At 46.5% G+C, this 22,666-nt stretch overlaps 2 protein-coding genes across 3 annotated transcripts; both read left to right on the top strand.

The window, feature by feature from the left end:
* Positions 1-8,555: 8,555 nt before the first annotated feature.
* On the top strand, positions 8,556-15,465 carry anxa13 (annexin A13). Its single transcript, XM_035619427.2, has 11 exons — positions 8,556-8,698; positions 10,250-10,325; positions 10,422-10,516; positions 10,626-10,796; positions 10,900-10,933; positions 11,916-11,995; positions 12,200-12,268; positions 12,367-12,468; positions 12,660-12,735; positions 13,152-13,264; positions 13,368-15,465. Exons 1-11 carry the CDS (start codon positions 8,684-8,686, stop codon positions 13,485-13,487), a joined length of 951 nt encoding a protein of 316 aa, XP_035475320.2. The 5' UTR covers positions 8,556-8,683; the 3' UTR covers positions 13,488-15,465.
* A 785-nt stretch (positions 15,466-16,250) lies between these two features.
* On the top strand, positions 16,251-20,428 carry LOC118291489 (coiled-coil domain-containing protein 106-like). 2 transcript variants are annotated; one of them, XM_035619781.2, is made up of 6 exons: positions 16,251-16,408; positions 16,860-17,033; positions 18,498-18,716; positions 18,826-19,038; positions 19,131-19,337; positions 19,420-20,428. In XM_035619781.2, the coding sequence occupies exons 3-6, from the start codon at positions 18,509-18,511 to the stop codon at positions 19,800-19,802; spliced, it is 1,011 nt and encodes a 336-aa protein (XP_035475674.1). In that variant the 5' UTR covers positions 16,251-16,408; positions 16,860-17,033; positions 18,498-18,508; the 3' UTR covers positions 19,803-20,428. The 2 variants fall into 2 exon arrangements, with proteins under 2 accessions (XP_035475674.1, XP_035475673.1); XM_035619780.2 differs by lacking the exon at positions 16,860-17,033.
* Positions 20,429-22,666: the final 2,238 nt, after the last annotated feature.

Raw genomic sequence — 22,666 nt, 5'->3', positions numbered from 1 at the left:
GTTTTTTGAAGAAAATGTTTGCATCCTAAACTGAAATGAACTTAAAGCCCCAGTGTGTAAATTTCCAGGCGGCATCTGGTGGTAAAGTTGCAACCAACTGAGCGACCGGCGGGGGACACTTTATGGCGGCGCACACCGCTGATTCCATTTCCTGCGACGTGTTCTGGAGCCGTTTTGTTGCAACAACCGTATTCAACGCGACGTAGCACACATGGCGACTCACACGGACGTCGGCTCCACCTCATGTTTACTCTAAATATTACACACTGCAGCTTTAACGGGGAAAAATGGCAGAATTTCAACTCTCGTCTTTTGCTCTCAAACATTTCTGATCCCACGCGGAGGCAAGATACGAGACGCTCCCATGATGCATTTCTGCTTGGTAATCGTCTCAGGTTTGTTTGCTAATTCTTGGTGTAGACATGCCCCCCCCCCCCCCCCCCCCCGCCCCCGGTCTCTAAAAGCCTCGTGCATCAGAGCCACTTCAGGATATGCGCGACTTGGCAGCTGTCCTGAGATGCTCTTACGCTGCGTGTTGTGCTCTTGCGGGACCGGAGGATCTATGGAGGCTCCGCAGGAAGAAGCAGACAGGAGATGGAATCAAGTGCTGACTCCAGACTCCTGGAGGAAGACGCAAAATAACTGGGCCTCGTTATTTTCCAATTCCAAAATAATTACTGGCCAAGGTGATATTAATCGTATCCTGCTCAATTAATCCACCGCTTCTTTTCAGCCCCATTAATTCTGCCTAATGAGCATTTAGGTGAAACAAAGTGTCCACAAGTACTTATACTTATATATCTCTGAATACATACACAGGCAGTGATGCAGTAAAAAACGAACATAGTCAAAAGGGGGCGTTGTGTAAAGCAAACCTGTTTGGCTGTTGATTCCAGTTTACTGGAGCACTTTCCAATACACAGACGACCAGTGTGTGGCCGCCGCGGGCGCCGAAAATAGACAAACTTCAGAAGAGGAAACGGTAGCTGTTGACATTTCATTTCATACTCATTATGACTGAACAAAGGAAGAGCAAGCGTGACTCGACGTGAGTGCGGGGGGAGGAGATTTGAACGTTCGTCCGGCTCCTCCCAGTTGCGTCCTGCACGATTCGACTGAATCGTCACCCGGTCGTGGGTGACGACGGGGATGCTGAGGACGGCTCGTGTGTCGTGGTGGACCCATGATGGCCGATGACTGCGTCGCTCATGACTCACAAAGAGATGATTGCGTGTGTGTGTGTGTGTGTGGGGTGGGGATGTGTAGGCCACAGGAACACACAGGTAGATGAGCACACGTGGAATCACACGAGCTGTACGGTGTAAGAGTCGACATCTCATTTTCTTATGTCCCGCAAAGGAAACACAAGGAAATGATGTCATCTTCATTGAGCTGCCATGCATCTGTAGCTTATACGATGATGACACGTATCAGGCGGATTTGCCTTTAAGTTCATACTTTACATACACACACGCTTGAGTTGACCCCTTCACCTCATCACTCTTCTTCCCGTGATTCATGACTCCAGAACCTGCGAACGCCGTCGTGGTCTTCTGATTCGCTGGAGACCACGATGCCACGTGGGCAGTTTCGCCACCCACCAGATCCTGCTCCTCCGTCCTCTGAAGCCACACACACACTCTGGGTCCGGACTCCCACACACACACACACACACACACACACACAGCGGTGGCTCTCAACCCCCCCCCCCCCCCCCCCCCCCCCCCCCCCGGGTTGATGATGTGAGCAAACCATGACTCACAAAGAGCCTCTGCTTTTACGCTCCACCATCAACCACCTCCACACACACACACACACACACACACACACACTCTCCACGATACACACATTTACATATACTCGCAGTGAGGCATTCAGGTACACGCTCGCGGCTCCATTTGTGCATGCGTAAGATAATGGGAAGGTCATCCAGTGAGTAATTCTGTCAAAAACAAAAAAAGAGCTGGCGTCACTCTCGGCACCTACTGACGCACCTTGTGGACGCCCACTGACCAGTTCATGTCATGTGGAAAGGCCCATAAACATCTACAGACTGATCACATCTTTTATTAAACACCGTCTGGAACTTTTGCTCAGAACAGAGGATTTCTTTTCAGAAGTCTCAGGCCCCATTTTTTTTTAAACAAGGCCAGGATCAGCTTAGTGTAAGGTTCTGCATTTCTGGTGTGGGACAGATCCACGGCAACAAAGAGACTGGAACCTGAGGGATGAGTGTCAGGCGGGCTCGATCAAACTTTATTTGTATTCGTGCAGGTTAGTGCAGTTCAAAGTGTTTCACAACGGACTGGTGGGCTGAAAAAAACTGGACTAAGCAAGTAAAAAAATGCTGACAGGGAAATATGGTAAAATGGATTTTAAAATAAAATGAACCAATCAGATAAAAAGAAGGAAATGTCAATAATAGTAAATAAAAACATGATGGATACACAGGTGGATTAATCAGACAGATGATTTGACTTTCTGGTCCTTTTGATTCATTAATTGAAAAAAACATTCCAGTAGAATATGGAACATTAGAATAATGGAAAACCAATAAAAACACATTTCATTTTGTTCCTTAAAATAAACACACACACCCCTTAGAAATACAACCTCTCATTGTTTCCAAAAATAGTACGAGCCCCCATTTGGCACCTATTCTTTACGGTGTGATTGATTGCGGCAAAATTATCATAAACCCCAAAGGGCCAATGGGTGATTCATCTCCCCCCGCGGGGTCTGACAGCACAGGGCGAGGCCCGGGCGGTTTCGCTCCTCTGTGATTATTCAATGTCTAACTTTAGATAATGTGCTTTGGCAGCACCAGAAATGATAACAGGGAAAATGAACTCTTCAAATATTGGCAATCAATGTGGTTATTATTAGCGTTACTGAAACCCAAGATTGAGACCCATTACACTGACCGGGCCCCTCTTCCTCCTCCACGCCCGGGGCCCATTAGATATTTATGAGCCAACTGCTTATCCAAGTCAAACAATACCAGTAACACACACACACACACACACACACACACATACCGTCCTGTATACACTCTTTTACAGCAATTACCTCCGCTGCAGACAGTGTATGCATATATACATTGCAATCATTCCATCTCTAAGTCATTCACAATCCACGTAGACGTGACGGATGGTCGTGAATTGACCTGCTGTCGATGTGCAAACACCGGCGTTACACACCTTTGTGGGCAAAAGGAGAGTGTTTCCCCCCCGAAACGATGAGTTTCTTCTCCTCCTCACATTGTTGTGATAAACTGCCGGGGGCCACCGGTGACACCTCTCCCCAATTAGGGAGGCCCCCCCCCCTTCAGCCCCTGTGTGCCGAGAGGAGCCCATTTGTCTGAGGAATTACCTCGTCTCGCTCCTTGTCAGATGAACACACACACACACACACACACACTCAAGGGATGCACTCCACCTCTGAATGGGCGACATGTCTTTTTTTTTTGCATGTCTGTCGATGATACATATGTTTCATGTCTGAGTTTCATTTCTAAAGGTAAAACTTGGCTAATATTGGCCACTATGAGCTGCTGGTCACGTCTGGTGTTTTATTGCTTATGACATCAACTAGAAAGACTTTTTTTCCCCCCTTGTCTTTCAAATTGATCAGGGTGAAAACCGCTGCCTGTCCGACACAGTCCAGATAACGCTCCAAAATCTTAATGCACAAAAGTGGAGCAATCGAAGACGAGACCCCTGTAGCGGGCCCAGAGTACAAAATCCATACGTACACTGTAGATTCCAGGAAGTCCAAGAACGAAAAGTCACAAAAAAAAAGCCGCCAGGTTCATGACATTTCAACGATTCGCAGCCAGGTGATACACAGCTCACACAGACTTTGACTATAATTCACATGAAGCATGATGTAAATATGTTGGAACATGTTAAAAATCTACCACAAGGCAAAACAAAAGTCCTTCAGTGAATCCACCATCCATCAGAGATTTTTTTAAATTCATCTGTAAAACTCAATACATTTTTCTTTCATTTAAATGTTGACTTTAATTTACATTATTATTATTATTATTATTAATAACTTTTACCATCCAACCCTCTGCAGACTGGTGAGTGGACGCTTGGCTGCGCACCGCCCCCTAGTGGTGGTGGCCTGAGGCTGTCAACTCCTGCAGAGGGGCCCATGGATCCAGAGGTACAGTAGAGAGAACTTTAAATGACTTGAGGTCAGAAGAGAGGAGCTGCTGAGTCCTTAAAATTAAACCATATCAAACACTTATTCCCCTAAAAATGTGTCTTGATTGAACTGGTTTTCACATTCATTCACAGTGTGTGTACATTTGCGTTCCCACTGTTCACTCGATGCAATTTGAATATTGCTGCAAAAAAAAAGAAAAGGAAAATCTACCTCCGAGCTTGTTTATTGCTCTTCTTTAGGATTATTATTATTAATTATTTTTTAAATGTGTGAAAACTGCTGACTTTGAAGTGTCCGATTTCCCGCCTGCACATTAACACAACTTCCACATATGTTTAACTTTCATCACGTTGGGACATACAGTGCTGACGCTTGTGTTGTCAGTGCGAATCCATCTGTCTTCTGCGGGGCGGGAGCGGCGTGGAGGGTGAACAGTGAAGAGTTCAATGCGTGAATCGAGTTCGTGACGACACTGGATCCAGCTCGGTGAATCAATTTTCGTGATCCCAGCACGAACGCGGAGGACGATTCTGCCGATCAACAAGTGTGTACACAAAACGGGGGCACAGGAAGGACGGAGGCCGACCTCGTCTGATGATCCAGTTCATTCTCATTTTACACAAGGTGAAAAAAAAATGATGAATAACAGCCATTTGTGTCTTCTTCTGGGTTGTTTTTTTTTGGACTCACATCACCAAAGGGGGCCGGTGCAGCACGAACACAGATGCCAAGCACAAAGCCCCAAGGCCAGGACACTGGTGAGTCACAGACATATCAACGTGTGTGTGTGTGTGTGTGTGTGTGAATGGAGGCAAAGTCAATGTTCATTCAGAAAAAAAAAAGAAAAGGAAAAAAAAAAATTGCTTTCCTTTGACGTCAATGGTCTTAATCACACAATTATAGCAATTTCCAGAAGGCAAACTACGCTCCATCTCCACCGTTCCTGCCTCCAGGTAGCGGGCGAGCGAGCGGGCAGCTGACTGATGGGAGCGAGGGGGGCCGACGTGAGATCATTCACACACACCGTTAGTCATCCGCTCGCCATCAGAGATGTTTTCTGAATCATACAGTGTGCGTCTGTGTGTGTGTGCGTGTGTGTGGTGGTGGTGTATTCATGGTGGACAAAAAGGTCAAGGTAAGAAGAGCTCGGAGCGTGACATGAAACTTTATTGCGCCAAATATGAGCCGTCGGATGACAACGAAACAATTAAGATGGCAGCTTATTGGGTCAAAAGTATGTGGACACAATGGTTCATTTGCTTAAAAGACCTTTTCCCGTTTCAAAATGGCAGTCCACCTTTACCCATAATGCAACTTCACCACGTGCTACTGATTCAGGTGTGCAGTTCCTGACTGCTCTTGAAGACATCATCTTCCCATGATATTAGGGAGTCTCTTTATGTATGGCTTCTAAGAATATTACAATACGTTTTATCCATAATAGGCGTGCTGTCAGTGTGAAGTGCAATCTGAGCTTATTCCTGAAGTGTGTATATCATGTTTTATTCGTCCTGAAACTTGACAGATTCATGCTTTTCACTGATGAGTTATTTTTCACCTGTGTCTCAGTGGTTGTGGTTTCAAACGGCTGAGAGAAAAAACAGGTAGGTGTTTAATTCGCACTGACGACCACTAGATGGAGACAAAGGTCCGCTAGCATCAGCACATGGGTTGTGTTCAGGTCCATTTATTTAAGGGGGAAACTTCAGTATCAGCTGTCCAACAGCGTCACTGAGATCTTTGCAAGCAGGTAGAGGAGAGAAAGAGAAGCGTCACTGACAAACAATGTTAGCTACTTCTATGCAAGAAGAATGCACGAGTTACACTCCTCATATCGACGTGGTCTCCAAAATAATCGTACTTTTGATTGTTCAGTATGGCCACGATGAGGCCGGTCCCGCGTTCGGCCTCCCACCTGCAGCACAGTGAGCCCCACTCCGTCCACGAGACGCCAGGAAGCCGCGGTGTGTCCGCGGGCTTTCCACCTGGGCCCAGTGAGAGAGACCCAGAGCCTCTCCATCACGGGGATCCAACCCCCAAGAGAGCAGGTGAACAAAGCGTCGATTATGAGCCGCGCTTTTGTTCCGGGGAAACAAAAGGCCGCAGTGTTCCCAGAAAGTCTGGTGATCGCTGTGGCTCCGACAGGACAGAACAACTTGACCTGGTGCAAGTGTCTGCCGTCGCCACGTCGCGCCCCCGACAAGAATCCTTTATCATAGCTTTGCCCTGAGAAGGTTCGAGGCCTCGGGCCTCCCGACGAGCAAAGCTCCGGCCTGACCTCGTTCCCTTGCGTTGCCTTCGTCCTGCAGCAGCTGAAACTCAAACCCTGCGACCGACGCCGACCAACAGCAGGAGCCGGTCGGACTCTAAACAGCTTTTTGTTTGCGGTCCAAACATGGTGGGCCAGCATGACATCGCAGGCCAACGTCTGTGGCTGGCCGCTTGTGAATGGCGTCTTTGTTTCAGTCGCAGAGCCCGTTGAGCGATAAAGACCGTTGGAGGGATCCTCTTCCACCGCCTGTGAAATAAAGACCACCATAAAGACCCCCCCCCCCTCTGCTGGATGCAGGTTCATTCCTCACTCTTCAAGAAATGTCCCTTTTGTAGCCGATGGGCGATTTGAGCAGCAAATTCTGATGGTGCCAAAAGCACAATGGTTCCCGTCTTCCGAGACGTACGACAGCTTTCTGTGAATTATCTATGAAACAAATGTTAAATATCAAAATATTGCAGCGCAGTCCTCCTTCTAACAAACTTCAAATTCAACATCAGAGCTAATTCGGTGAACCAGGCTACTTGGATCTTTCTTCATGCCGTAGACTAATTTATCCTGGTATTGTTGTAGCAATTGTTTGAATTTGCCCTTTTATTTTCATTTGTGACTCGACTTTATGCACGACGTCGGTGCATAAACCAAATGTGTCTGTGCCCAGAGCGACTCGGAGCACTGGGACGCAACCTGAGAAGTGCATGTCAACGCTGAGGAGGAATAAATGGGACAGCGCAGGAAACACAACGCAAATCAAAGGACGAGTCCAAAGAGGTCGAGAGAACACGAGACACTGATGATCCAGAACGTCCAGTGTAGAATTCAACGCTCCACACAGTACGATTACCGGCTGGCACCAGCCTACGCTCCAACCGTCGCTACACTCCACCGTCGCTCATCAGCCCGCGTCATAACTACTCTCCCACTGAGCAGGAGGGAGATGCTGCTGCTGACCTCTTGCAGCGAGGCCTCGGGCCTGCGAGAGAAAAAACCCGAGCGTCTGCACAGAGCCGTTCCAAATGAACGCCCTGCTTGACGCCACGCTCAACAAAGCCCGTGTAATCAGAGCGGCTGAGTCATCACCATCATCTCTCCTCCGCTGTATGATTATGTGGAAGATCACCTGGAGGAGGATCAGCCTGGGAAACGTTTCTGGGGCAGATGAGTCAAAGTAGACCGTGTGCGGCTGCTGTTCCGGTAATCACAGGCTGCCGGTGGGTTCATTTTGTTTTTCCAGCTTTGTTTCCAAGCAGGGGACCGGAGACTCTCATAGAGGAACAGTTAGAGAGGCAACTCTGATCAACAGTGTCAATGAAAGCACATTTTCTTAATGTTGAACTTCCATTAGTGACGTGACGTGTTGCAAGATTTTCCTCGCGCCTCCGCCGAGACACAGCTTGGATTTTCAGTCATTTATCCAAGACATTTGACCTGACACTTTCGGATGACTTCACCTATTATGTGCATATTTAAAGGGCCAATGCGCCACTTTAAAGCGTGAACAGCAGCTTATGAATAAGGTAGCTTGATGTCTTCGGAGGTTCTGGGGGCAGAGGTCTGAAGTTTCAATCAAAGATAAATAAATAAATGCCTTGATGATGTCATCTGGGTCACTCTCCTCTTAGTCATAGACTCCTGGAGAAATGACAGTGAGAGTCCAACATGACGGATGAGATGGCCCATCATCAGTTCATCTAACCCTAACCCTGGTGAATATGATTATTTTTTTTTTAATGTAACAGTTTAAAAACTATGAACTTCTGTTCAATATGCAACGAAATGATCACTTTCCTTAATTCACAAATGCCTCCTCTGTTATGGGTCGAATCAGGGGAGGTCTCATGCTGCTGTTGCAGAAACAGAAGTTTGTGATCTTCATGCGCTTATTGATCATAGAGGATAAAATAAAACCTCAAACTAAGATACAAGGGCAATTTTCACAGCAGCAGAGATAGAAATATAACAGGATAAAAAAAAGCAAAGCATACCATAATAATAGAAAATGAATAAATAATTTTAAAAAATGGACTACAAACAGCTATATACTTTATTATAGTCAGTCAGAGCCGTTTGCATCCACAGTCAAGAGCTCGTGGATGCAAACGGTTAACCCGCAGGCCGGTGACGTCACGCGTCGGTTCCTGCAGCCTCGGGCCGCAGGAGACGTCAGACTGAGGCCACCGACCGACCGACCGACCGACCAGCGGATCACCGGCTGCTGGATCAACCGCCACCGACATGGGCAACTGTCAAGTGAGTGACTCGCCCTCTGCTCTTCTCTTCTCCAAGAATATGTTGCGCGTCAGACGCGGCGGTTATATGGGAAATAAGAATGAGAATTAAAGAAGAAATCTCAATCAGCGGTCACACGTCGACCTCGAGGTGAGCGACAGTGTTGGGAACGACTCGATCACCGGGATACATGTGACGCCCTGTGCGTTCGTGTGGAGTTAAATATCATCTTTGGATGATTATTACGCACTTTGCGCGCTGGGCCGAGCGCCTCTGTTCGCCGTCGGTTACTGCGCGACGCGTAAAAATCGCGATAAATCTCTGAATCTACAATCTGAGGCTTCGTTTTCACAATGTTCGGTCTGTTATTTAGTAACATTTCACGATGCGAGTGTCGAAAAAGGAAACCGTGTGACAGACAACCGAGTCTGCCTTTGCGCAGAGGGGAGCGAGTGGGCCACTCCCCTGCGGAATTCATCACAGCCCCGTTAGACGAGTGTGTGTGTGAGTGTGTGTGTGTGTGTGTGTGTGTGTGTGTGTGAGTGAGTGTGTGTGTGTGTGTGTGTGTGTGTGTGTGTGTGTGTGTGTGTGTGTGTGTGTGTGTGTGTGTGTGTATGTGTGTGTGTGTGTGTGTGTGAGCGTGTGTTTGTGTGTGTGTGTGTGTGAGTGTGTGTGTGTGTGTGTGTGTGTGTGTTTGTGTGTGTGTGTGTTATGCAAGAGTAAGTGTGCAGAGCACGTCCATGTGTCCACAGTGGCACTGAAGAATCCTACAAATGACTGTCTATAGTTCTAACAGTAGAAATATGAAAGTCATCTGATGATAGCCATAAATATTTATTTGTTGAGAAACATATATATTTTTTAAAGTAGGGGGAAAAGAGATGAAAAACATTTAGTTCAACCGGTAAAACAAACAAATCAAGTTTTTCAGATTAAAGTTGTCAAACATATGAACTTCCCAACTTGTTAACTTTGAGTTGAACAAACTTATTCGTTTGTGTTTAATGTAAGTTAGGTATTTTTTTAAGTTTTTACGTTTTTTTTTTAAGCAAAACGACAAACGGACACGACTGGAAATGTACAACATGATCATTCTTGTTCTGTAGTGTTTTCATGAAAGCATAACATGCACTTAGAAGTGTTTTATGATTCAAGCAACATTCATATGCACGAAATACACAACATTTCGTACAAACCGATACAAGCATCAAAACGGATACTTTAACTTTCACCCTGTGATCGTAAAGTCTCTCGATTTCTGGGGATGACATATTTCCCTAGCGTTTGGACCCATTCACACCTCCCCTCAGGCCCCTGTTGGCCCCCGCGCCTCACTTTGGTTGTGCCGCTGGCTCTCGCGCAGCCCCCACCGAGTTTGTTTAAAGACCTCTGGCCCCGGATTCCTCAGCCGAGGCATTGTGCCGTAGTAGCAGTCCTCCCCTCCCCCACCGGCCGGCTGCTCCTGCAGCCCCCTGAACTTCATCCACTCCAACTGCGATTAGTTTGATACAATCGCCGGTTTTGAACTTCGTAGTTCATGTACACGTAACGGCCTGGTTTTTGTTCCCTCAGCCAACCGTCTGGCCCTATGAGGACTTTGACGTCCTCGCCGACATCAAGGCCATCCGCAAAGCCTGCAAAGGCTTCGGTGAGTTGGAAACAGGACTGAGAAGAATGTTCTTTTGTTTTCATTGCTGCGAGTTTTACTGGCAGATTAAATTGTTTTGTTTTTCTCCGTCTCCAGGAACCGATGAGCAGGCCATTATTGACATCCTGGCCAACCGCAGCTCAGCTCAGCGTCAGGAAATCAAACAGGCCTATTATGACAAGTATGACGATGTGAGTATCGATTCATCTCAGCGTATCATTTTTCTTTTCCTTTCTGCCAATCCTAAATCAGTCCCACGTTCCCCCCCCCCCCCCCCCCCCCCCCCCCCCGCCGTGACAGGAGCTGGTGGACGTGCTGAAGAGCGAGCTGGCGGGAAGCTTCGAGAAGGCCATCCTCGCCATGCTGGACCCGCCCGTCATCTACGCCGTCAAGGAGCTGCGGCGGGCCATGAAGGGGGCGGGCACCGACGAGGACGTGCTGGTGGAGCTCCTCTGCACCGCCACCAACGCTGCAAGTCCAAACAATCCATTTACACATGAAAACGTTGACGTTAGAACATAAGAGTCAAATATTCTAATGTCTGTGTTTGTCTCGTCTCAAATGTTGTCAACAGGACATCGCCATGTTCAAGGAATGCTACTTTCAGGGTGAGGTGGATTCGGTGTTGCGTTCATGAACATGTTGATATTTTGACTCTCGGCCACCGGGTCACCAAATGTGATGATTTCCCTGAACACTGGGGGGAAATGACTCATGGGGCCGACAGTACATACAACACATACAGAACTATTCTTGTCCCCCGTGAAGCCACGTTACGTTCAGTCACACTGTGTTTAGTCAAGGCCCATCCTGCCGTGACTTCCCTTTTCCACTGTGAGGTCAAATGCTGGTAGCTGATGATGTTTATATCCTTCATGCTGACCTTTTCAAACCCCTGGTAGGATTTCTTGAAGTCTGCCTTCGTGCGACGCTCCCACACATGTCAAGTTTAGCATTGTGACTGGTGCCATCTTGGTTATTTTTTCAAACCAGAAGTAACCATATTCGGAGGAGCAGGGGTCAATCGCGCCGTAGCCGCACTACGATGCTTTTATCGTCTGTTTTACTCCAAATGGGACCATCATTTATAGAAATGAACACCCTGTTGTATTGAAGAAGACATGGAACCAAAGATTGAACCATTAACTCCTCAGGGAAATGCTACAAATCAAGTGAGAAAGTCGAGAAGTAGCCGCCTCATAGACCTCTGTAGAAACAAGCAGTGGAGTCGCCCTCTGCTGGTGATACCAGAAAGAATAACAAGAGATATTTTCATCACCTGCAATTGCCGCGATTTTATTTGAGAGTTATAAAGGGGAGGACTGCAGGGTCACAGTACGATCGTTTTAAGAAATGAAAACAGGCCGGACTTGGAAAAAGTTTGACAATTTTTAACTGACAGCTAACAAGGGGCCGGTTAAGGGAGAGTGGACACAACACACAGCTTCATTACACATTAGGATTCACTGACTGCACCGGCCATCTAAGGGTGCAGCCTCCCCCTTTTCTTAAACACTGATGTATCACGTGTAACAGTACGAATATTATTTTCCAGCATAAAAAAAGTCTACTTTGTTTTGTCCCCTTCAGTGCACGAACGAGATCTGGAGGCAGACATCGAGGGGGAGACGAGCGGCGACGTGAGAAACCTCCTCACTGCCCTGCTGCAGGTGAGTGGCTCCACTCGTGTAACTGGACTCCTCCCATCTCATCTGTCCCCGGGACTGAAATGGAGCTCACTCTCCTTGTGCCCAGTTATGCCCCTATAACCCCCCCCCCCCAGCACACACACACACACACACACACACACACACACACACACACACACAGACCACATTCAGTGGCTCGCGTCGGACTGAATCCACTTCTTCCAGGGCACCAGAGACGAGAGCTACGACGTGGACGACGAGCTGGCCGAACAAGACGCCACTTGCCTGTTCGAGGTAGAAACGTGCTCCTCCCGTCGCGCAGCAGGTGAGGATTTGTGAAATCCGGAGAAAGGGAAAAGGTGATTTATTCGTTTTCCGTTCCTCCGCCGCAGGCCGGCGAGGGCTGCTTCGGGACGGACGAGTCCACCTTCACCTACGTGCTGGCGTCCAGGAACTACCTGCAGCTCCAGGCCACGTTCAAGATATATGAGCAGGTCGGTTCTGGTGTCGCAGATGACCCCGGGGGGACATGTCATCAAAGAAATGTCAAAGTGCACTTGCTATCACAACATTGAGTTACCTTTAATGTGAAATTGTGCAATAGAAATGGGGTCGCCCGAGCGGACAAAGCTCGGCTCCCTACGCGCGCGGAACTCCGATTCAACGCGTCGCTCTGTCTCCTCAGCTCTCGGGAACCGAAATCCTGGATGCGCTGGAGAACGAGACGTCTGGGACGCTGAAGAAATGCTACGTTGCTCTCGGTGAGTATGAAATACAAGAGAACTCGGTCTCGGACCCGAATGGGTCGACATGGGGCAGGAGCCAATCCCAGCTGACATTGGGCGAGAGGCGGGGTTCACCCTGGACAGGTCGCCAGCCTATCACAGGGCCTCATACAGAGACAAACAACCAGTCACTCTCACATTCACACCTACGGTCAATTCAGAGTCTCCAATGAACCTGACTCCATTCTGCATGTCTCTGGACTGTGGGAGGAAGACGGAGAACCCGGAGAGAACCCACGCATACACGGGGAGAACATGCAAACTCCACACAGAAAGGCCCTGGTTGGTTTTGAACCGGGACTCGAACCCAGAACCCTCGAAAGTGCTCACCACTACGCCACCGTGCAGCCCAGGTGGATTAATATGAAACCTTTTCCTCCCTCCTCCCGCAGTGAGAGTGGCTAAGAACCCTCAGCTCTACTTCGCCCGGCGTCTGAACAAGGCGATGAAAGGGGCGGGCACCGACGAGGCCACGCTCATACGAATCATCGTCTGTCGCTCGGAGGTAACGGAACGACGCGGCTCAAAACCGCTGGTGCCGACCAGAGTTCATCCAAGGGTTCTAGTCTATAAATGTGTTCTTTTTTACTTTTCCATTCCGCCAACAGTTTGATCTGGAGACCATCAAAGAGATGTACCTGGAGAAGTACGACGTGTCCCTGAAGGACGCCCTGAGGGACGAGTGCAGCGGCGACTTCAAGCGCCTCCTCCTGGCGATCTGCCACTGAGAGGAGCGGAGGCGAAGGCCGGAGACGGCAGAGGAACCCGGTCTGACAGATCGGGAGCAGGAGGGTGGAAGTGATGAGAGAGTCACCGTGGCTCATGTCTTGTCCAAACTGAGTTACAGTAAACAACATGGCTGACTAATTCTTTTTTAAACATTCTTTTTCTCCCCCCCCACCACAGATAGTGAACTGGAGTCATTCATCCAGAACAGTCTGTCAATCACTGCCCGTTTCCTAGTCTGTTTGTAGCGCTTTCACTTCTTAACGCCTCTACCAGCATTGTCAGTCGCCGTCAACGAGGAAACCAAATTTCATACAGGTCCAACGGCCACACGAGTCAAACTGTCGTCACACCGATGCAACTGCGGCGAGCGTGACGCGATCAGCTGGTTGGAGGCTCGACGGGATAATCACACTTTAACATGTTCGTACACTGGCACGAGAAAAGAAGAAGGAGAAGTCAGCTGAGGCCTTCGTGTGTCCTTCCGCTGCAGCACACACTCACTGCAGAGGAGTCTGAGAGACTTGAGAGGAAGGTTTCATTTTTTTCGAGAAAAAAAGGCAGAATTTCGAGAATAAAGTCAAAATAAACTGAAGAGAAATTGGGGTTTTTTTTTATTTTAAGAACAAATTGAAAATATAAAGGATGAGGTCAAACTAAACAAAGAAACATTTATCAAAAATTTTGCATATCGAGATTCAATTTGAAATGTCGTTGAAAAAAGTAAAACTGAAAAAAAAGAGGAGAAATTGATTTTTTTTTTTCATTTTGAGGTTCACTTCAAAATGTCGAGAATAGTTCAAACTAAACAGAGAGGAAATAGATTCATTTCAATTCAAGAACAAATTTGAAATATTAAGAAAAGGACAATATTGTGGATGAAGTCTAACTAAACAAAGAGGAAATATATATTTTTGCATTTTGAATAAATTCAAAATGTTGTTTTTTTTGTAAATCTTGCATATCGAGATTGATATGCAAGATTGCATGTCGAGAATAACTTAAAGTAAACACAAACTGAACTGAAATATCTCCTATTACTGGATTTGATGAACCAGAGGAGTTTACTTTATTCTCGAAAATCTAAACTTTATTCTCGGAATGCAGAATTAAAAACTAAATCTTGCTTCTCTCATTTGTTTCTTCTTATGCTCTTCCTTAACTAACAGATGACACATTAGTATTTTATTATTACCACAGTACAAGTATTATGAGTATTATACCGTCTTAGATTAAATAATTCTATCTCTACCTTTTATGTTTTCTTTTTTTACCCTGGGCCGTTGTCCCGACCTCAGTGACTGTTAAACTTTTACTGTAATCAAACACAATCCCTCCACGCGACTTGAAGCTTCTGTGCTTTTTGAAATGAAGAAAAGTGAAAGTTTGTACTGGAGGAATATGAGCATGAGATCATGAAGGATTATGCAATGTGGTGTGAATGTGAGTATCCGTACGGTCTCATTCACGAAAAGAGATTATATATATTTTATCAGTTGCTTGTCGAAAAAAAAGAAACTATATATTGATTTACACTATGTTGCATTTTTATCCAGTACAACTCAAAAATACACCTCATTGTCTTATAAATGTTTTGGTTTTTTTAAGACTAAACAGTTAGAGTTTTTAATATTTATAGCATTATTTCGCAGGATGTTAAAAGTAGGCCAGAGGTTACATATATAAATACATATGAGGAGAAACCTTCTAATGATGTTTACTGTAGGTGAGCTGGACATTTAACATCCCGACGGTCTGTCGTCTGTGTTACTTGTCTGTCTGTATACAGTAAGGCAGCTGAGATTTATTAAAATGACCACTATTATAAACCGTTTTGCAACAGGCTGAGTAGAAACTCAAGCACATGGGATGGTGACGTCAACCAATACGACGGCTTGGTTTTGGGAAAAGTGTTTTTTTCTTCTCTCTGTAGCCAAAGATGTTTAGTTTTAACTGCAAATAAAGTTCCCTCTAACATCATAACAGGTGCCATGCCATTTTCTTTATGCTCAATGATGCAGTTGTCATGGCAGCACATAAGCCCACCCATGAAGCAGGTCAGTGTGTGGTTTCCATGACAACCTTATCAAACATCCTGTGTCTGTCGAAGTGCAAAAATCCAAAAAGCCAAACGATCCGGAAATGATCTTAATGCTATATTGCTGCAAAGTCTATGACAGGGACACGCCCCCTTTAAATCTGTCGCCGCTCCTGTGTTGCCTTCAGGTGCTGTCGGAAATATTCCCAGTTAAAGCTGAAGTCGCATGTAAAAGGAAATTAGTTATTAATAAGAAAATACTCAAAGCTGTTCAACAATTGTTGTTGGAATATTCACTCCCCTATTTACTGACCTGGAAAATGAGATGATCGATTCATGGATTGGTCAATCAACAGTTTAAACATCCAACAGCTCACCGGCAAGACCTTCTGATTTTGTCAGTTTGATTTATACAAATTATTTCTTGTATATGCCTAATTTCATTCATTTGTATTTATACATTGATGTATATATCTATTTCTAAATGTATTTATTTCTGTATTCTTACATTTATTTATTAATTTCTACTTTTATTTGTGTTTATATATTGTCTTATTAATTTATGTATTTTTATATGTATTCATGTATTCATGTATTTTCTACATTTTTTTAATTTACATGGTTCTGAAATTTAACACGTCTACATGTAATATGTTTCTGTAGTTCTGAGAAGTACGAGTTTCCGTGGTCGCACGTGAACGCACCGCAAGGCTCCGCCCCTCGCATGCTGTAGTCTCGCTTCTTTTATTTATTAATTTTTTCCCCACTCGTCTGTTTATTTTGTTGAATATCTGCAGATTTCACGCGCGGTCAGTTTCCGGCGTGCAGCGCCTCGGACTCGGGAACATCTGGGGCGTAAGGCCGAACCTCTGGACCCTGTCGAAGGTGCGTTTGTTCCCGGTGTTTCTCTGCCTTTGTTGCTTCTTTCTCCCCCTGTTCTCCTGGTAATTACAGTCATTAGCATCCATCTTGGTTGGAGCTAATTAAAACCACTGCAGGGAGACATGGTCGGTCCCTCTTCTGCAGCCCACCCGACATTACTCCTCTTCAAATGAAGATTTATAACAATTTGTAATATTTAGTACAATTAAAACACTTATATCCCTGCAATAAATCATCATTGACAAATATGCCAAGCCTGCAGACTTTGTTTTTGATTTTATTTGCACATACTTCCATAGGAAGATGTAATATATATACAGTATATATCTTTTTAATTAGATTGTGTCGATTATAGTAATAGAGTTATTTCCACATTAACATGTTATGTCAGATGCAGATTTATCACTGCAGCACTCAACTCCCTCCTTGTGTTCCCGCATGCACATGCTTCCAGGAGGAGAGAGTCCAGCATCATCATCTCCATGGAAACATAAAGATGCGATGTCCACTTCCTGCAACGCAAGCGCCTCCTTTTGAAATCTTTGAACCCGCTTTGTCAAGCAAAACACAAAGTGTCTCCCAACTTAATGTGTGACTCGTGATGATTGGAGTCATTATTTAAAGTAGGGTGAGTTTATAGGATTCAACACGTGAGGTTTTAGTAGAACTGCAATCTGAATTATTGATTTATTTACAATTTTGTTTTTCTTTGTCAAAAAGTAGAAGACAAAAATCCAAAGTTACATCTTCAAACCTCGTGGTTTTTTGTCTAGTCATCAATAACAAACCTATAGATATGCAACATACAATTCTATTATATAAAGATGTTTTTTTATTGCAGCTTTTGCTTAGACTTTTTTCTCTGATGATTAATCCGTTTTGAGAATAGTTGCCGAATATCTTCTTTGTCGATCGGTCAACTAATTAATCGCCCTTCTCCTATAATGTTACACATCATTTCTTTCAACAACCGCAAAAACAAAAAATCATAACAATATGTTTTTTTGGTAAATGTGACATAAACAAAGGCCTTCGGGTCGAGCAGCAGCAGCAGCAGCAGCAGCAGTGTGTAAATATCTTTCAGTGTGTAAATATCCTCAGCTGACCTCCAGTAAAATGGCTTCACTTCTCTATGAGGTTTTGCATTGCTCTTTCCATGTAACTGGATTTATTACTGCACTCTGTGACCCAGTGCTAACATTCATTAACAGGCGATACCATTAAGCATTAACTAGAACACAAACTCTAGAGTGATCATTGATCCGTGCCAATGCATCAAATCAGCCTCAGTTATCAGTTATTGACAAGACTCCACCGACTTATTGCTGCTTTTACGATCACATCACCGTCTCTCAGACCTTCAGAGAAATCATAGTGCTCACCTGAAAGTCTGGGGGGCGACAGGGTGCGTGTCTCTACACGCTACGACAACTTCTAGATACCGCTGAGGTTTTGAAGCAGAATTCACCTTCAGTCACTTTGGTTTTTACAAACGTGGATTCTCACTCTGCGGAGAAGTTACACATTATAAAATAACTATCGCTGTTTGTACATTACAAACTGTCTGGGAACAGAGTTACAGCATCATAAGATAAGCCATAACAGCTCACGTTATTGTCCCCACAGTGTCGCCGTAGAACAAACGAACAGAGAATTTGTAGTAAAATGTCGTTGTATTGTTGTGTTATTGTAAGATTTGTAACTTGTGGAGAACAACGAGGCAGTTTTATCTTATAATTATGATTCCCGCGTCTCGTAATTTTGGACGTAGCATCTTCATCTAATGACAACATCTACATGCATATTTCATGAAAAGACGTTTATCTCTTAATTAGTGGATACGGATCTCATAATTACGAGTTCCGTACCTTGTTGCCATGGAGACAGCCTCAGTACAAGTTCCAGTGGCGCCAGCTGTTGACGGCAAACAGTCACTGATTGTCACAAGCGAGAAAAGGAATCCTGATTTTTTGCCTTCCTAATGTTTGACCGTCTAAAGGGTTATTACCAATTCCATGTTATACGGTTTTCAACGCTACGCGACCCCCGACGACGACGACGACAACGACGACTCACTTCCTGTCCCTTTCAGGTTTGAAGAAGATGTCGTCCGTGTGGCAGCAGGAGCCGTCGGGCTACTCCGCCTGCGTCGAGATCGACTCCAGCTCGGTGAGAACCAAGGACAGGCTGGGCTCCCCGGCCTGGCTGAAGCAGGAGCAGGATGACCTCCGCATCGTCAAGTGGGAGAGCTTCCAATCGGGAGCCGCGGCGGATTCCGTCCAGGACAACACGCCCAGCAGCGCCATGTCAGGTAACGAGCAGCAACTAATCTGACCCAGGCTCCGGATGCTTCACTTGGATTCGTAGTCTTTTAAACGCCAGAGTTGTGGTTTCGTGCCCGGTGTGTCGCCTCTCTCTAGCTGCCCCGCACGTGGAGAGCCTCCCCCCGCGGGTGCTGCTGACCATCACCAAGCTGCAGTGCATGCTGGAGAGCAAACAGGAGCGCATCGCCGCGCTGGAGCGGCAGGTGGAGGACCTGATGCAGGACCGCCGGTTCCTGCGGAGCCAGATCGAAAACCTCACGAGCAATCGCCCCATGCCGACGTTCGCGTCGCCCAGTCCAGTGACCGAAGGTCGGCGTCTGAAGCGGTGGCGGACTGTTTAAGTGTTTATTGATTGGTTCATTTCTCTTCGTTGATCGCTTCTCTCCTGTTTTTCGTCGCAGCTCCCAAACCCAGCAGGGTGCAACACTCGGAGAGCAAGTCTCGGAAGAGGGAAAAGGCCTCCTCCACCTCCTCCGACAGCAGCGCCAGCGGCTCGGAAGCGTCCGACTCGTCGGCGGCGTCGGCGGCCTCGAGCGAGCACAGGCGGAAGAAACACCACAAGGACAAGAAAAGGTCGAGGAAAGGGAAGGACTACAGCAGAAAGAGAGGTAATCCAAGTCTAAAAGTGATTCTCTGATCCCCGGCCCACCCTCGTCTCTTACCCCTCACTCCGTCCCTTCTCTCCGCCAGCCACCGGCGTCCAGTACGTCATCCACCGCTACAAACAGGTCCTGTCGGCCTTCATCAAGAAGAAGAGCATGAGCGAGGCCTTCCGCCACCTGGGCATCGACCGCAACACCATCGCCAACACGGCGTCCATCGCCGAGCTCCACCTGGCCGGCAAGGACATGGTCCCCCTGGTGGGCATGTTTCGCCAGGGGGAGGAGACCCTGGTCAGCTACGCCCAGAGGTGCACCCTGGTCATCGACAGCGACGCCGACCTGTCCCGGAGGATAGACCAGATGAAGGCCAACGGCGAGCTGCTGCCCATCTCGGGGAAGCGGCCGCGGGCGTCGCACACGTCTCACATGCAGCCGCTGGGCGGTGCCGCGGACAGCATTTTGATAGGTTGACGAATATTTAGCTGGATATTTAATGCACATGTTTATTTCAATTTTAATTTTTTCTCTCAATCTGCTGGATTTAAATGATTTTTACGTCGCATTGTTTTATTTCTTAGAAGTCGCTTCATGTCTCCAGGGGGACCAGACGTTTTAAATCAGTCAATCTACATCAATAAGCGTTTTAATATTGCACAATCCGGATGTATATTTTGTACTCGACAGCCAAACAAATGTACAGTTGCTTTCAATGTCGGAAATTATTGATTATTTCTCTCTCCATTATTTGAGAGCACGTGTGTAGTGTTAGAAAACACCCACAAGATGGCGACGCTCACCTACAAGACAATTCGTGAGAAACCCCTATTGTCATTTGATCCAAAATGGTGGATAGCTGTTTTACTTTATGTCAAAGTGAAGTGAAAAATGTGTTGGCATCATTCTGCGATTCATACGCTGTGATTCAAAGACTGCCAATTGTGTTAAAAGTTTACGAACCGGCCACAAATGAAAATGTTTTATTGCGTGTCCTGTACCACAAAACTGACAGGATACCTCTGTACAGTACACGGGCCTTTCACAGAGCTTGAATCTGTGAAAAGATCCTTAAAGTAAAACATCAACACTCAAACCTTCAACAGAACGTCTGTAATATTTTGTAAGATTTAATGTGACGCAGCTGTGTAGATATACATATACATTTATATATATATATACATACATATATATATACACACATATATATATATACACATACACATATACATATATATATGTATATATATATGTGTGTGTATATATATATATATATATATATATATCGCTACACCGGTGGACTCGGCAGCAGCGGTTGTGTAAAGATGGATGAGAAAGCTCAGTAAAAACATCCTTTGGGGTTTGCAAGTGTGGCCTACCCCTGGTGTTTGCTTTTCACGAGGGAGTGACAAATTACTCGTGCGACGCCATTAACAGGCGGCTGTTTATCTTGGCGCGGGACTCACTTGTCGTCAAGAGTATCTGCTTATCTTTCACTTTCACATCCCAATCTGTCCCCCCCCCCTCCACTACCTCCACCCTCCTCCTCTGTCATGAACTCATTCAGTCATTTCTCATTACCTATCGCTCCTCCATCTCCTTCTCAGCCCTTCATTTCCCTTCCTGTCTCACCTTTTCACCCTCAAACAGACCGTGGTGGAGCCCAGATAAAAGAGTCGACCGTCGACAACCGTTGGGAAGAAATGCAGACGGACTCCAATGTCAGATCTGCTCTCCTCATGTGAAGACGGGCTTTGTGCAAAAAATCCTGAAATTGAAAAGTACATCCCGGTTGGTCAGCATGTCCCTATGAACAAGGCAGCCAAAAGAATTCAGCCCCAACCGGCTGGTGTGAGTGGCAGCTGTGATTTTGCCGCTAATGACCCGGGGTGATGAATCTCAGGGTTTCAAGACGGAGCTGTAGGAAATGGGCCTAATCGAGCCTGAAGCATTCTCCACTCCTCTCCCTCCGCCTCCTCCTCCCCCGGCCCTTTTGACTCCCACTGATGTGGGGCCAGCTGGGACTCCATTTTGTGTCTATTCTGATTGCAGGTGCCGCGTCACCGCAGAGGCCCAGAGTGCCTGATGGGAACAGAGAATCCGACCCCTCCTCCTCCTCCTCCTCTCCATCTCCTCCTCGCTGTCCGGCTTTGATTCTGACCTTGACAAAAAAAAGAGCATCTGGACGTTCTCACAGAGAGCAGATGTAACAACCACCAATCAACCTCCTAATGGTACAAGTTAAATCAGTTTGAACTGGTGAGTTCTAATGAAACGGGCGTAACGCTCTGTTTCACTAGTGGTGTCGCGCAACGGTAATTTTTATTTTCTGAGAACGAACAAACTACAGTCTGGATTTAAAGGTTCGAATCGCAGCTGTGCCAAATTAATGAACAGTCCAAGTCGTCCCCGCTATTTAAACTGGTTGATATCTCCAGTTTGCCTGCAGGGTGCATCTGGTCCTTTGCGAGAGCAGTAGTAGCGACAGGATCAAGATTTAAACCGGATGATACATTGTCCCTGAGCAAAGAATTACATCTCCACAACTGGAGCACTTGGCACTGGCAGCATCCTTATAATCATCAGAGTTACTCATGTTCTGCCTTCTATTCACACACACGCGCGCACACACACACGCACACACACACACACACACACACACACACGCACACACGCACACACACACACAAATAAGTTGCATATTTCTGCCAGGCAGGTGCTGGGGCAGATTTGCATCCACCAAAAAAACCAACAACAACAACCCATCGGACAGTTGGTGTGGGTGTGTGCACAGAAGACTTCACCTTTTTGTTGCCCTTGGTCGTGCCGCTAATGGGATCTCAAAATAACCTGCTCGCTGTTGGGTAAAAAAAAAGGAAAAAAAAAAGTGGGTCAGAGCCACCAGTGCGATGCCAATTCGATACAAAAGCATCAAGTAGTGCATTGTGGGTATTTTTTCCCCCTGTGGTGGAATTGAGGGCGGGGGCCGCGGAGACTGCGCACTGGTGGATGCCTATTCTCGTCCTCCCTCATTTCCCGCGGTGACATGCGGCGGCTGGCGGAGCAGTCGACATCGCACAGTCGTCGCTCCGTCTTCGGCCTTTTATTGGCAGCGAGAACATGCGCGTGCATTTTATTGTTGTCGTTGTCGTCCCTTGTTCACTGCATTAGATGACTGGATAGCAGCCGTGGAGCGGCTGGTGGCCAGAGGCAGTGGCGGCCGGTGTTGCGTCCAGTGCCTCTTGTCATGTCCTATTGTTTGTGGCCGGGCCCGTCACAGAAAACCCCTCGACGCACAGTTGGTTTGCTGCACCGCCGCTGATTAGATTCAGTCTGATGGC

Source organism: Scophthalmus maximus, chromosome 21, assembly GCF_022379125.1.
Source record: "Scophthalmus maximus strain ysfricsl-2021 chromosome 21, ASM2237912v1, whole genome shotgun sequence".
NCBI classification, from domain to species: Eukaryota; Metazoa; Chordata; class Actinopteri; order Pleuronectiformes; family Scophthalmidae; genus Scophthalmus; species Scophthalmus maximus.
This window is presented reverse-complemented; position numbering and strand designations above follow the sequence as displayed.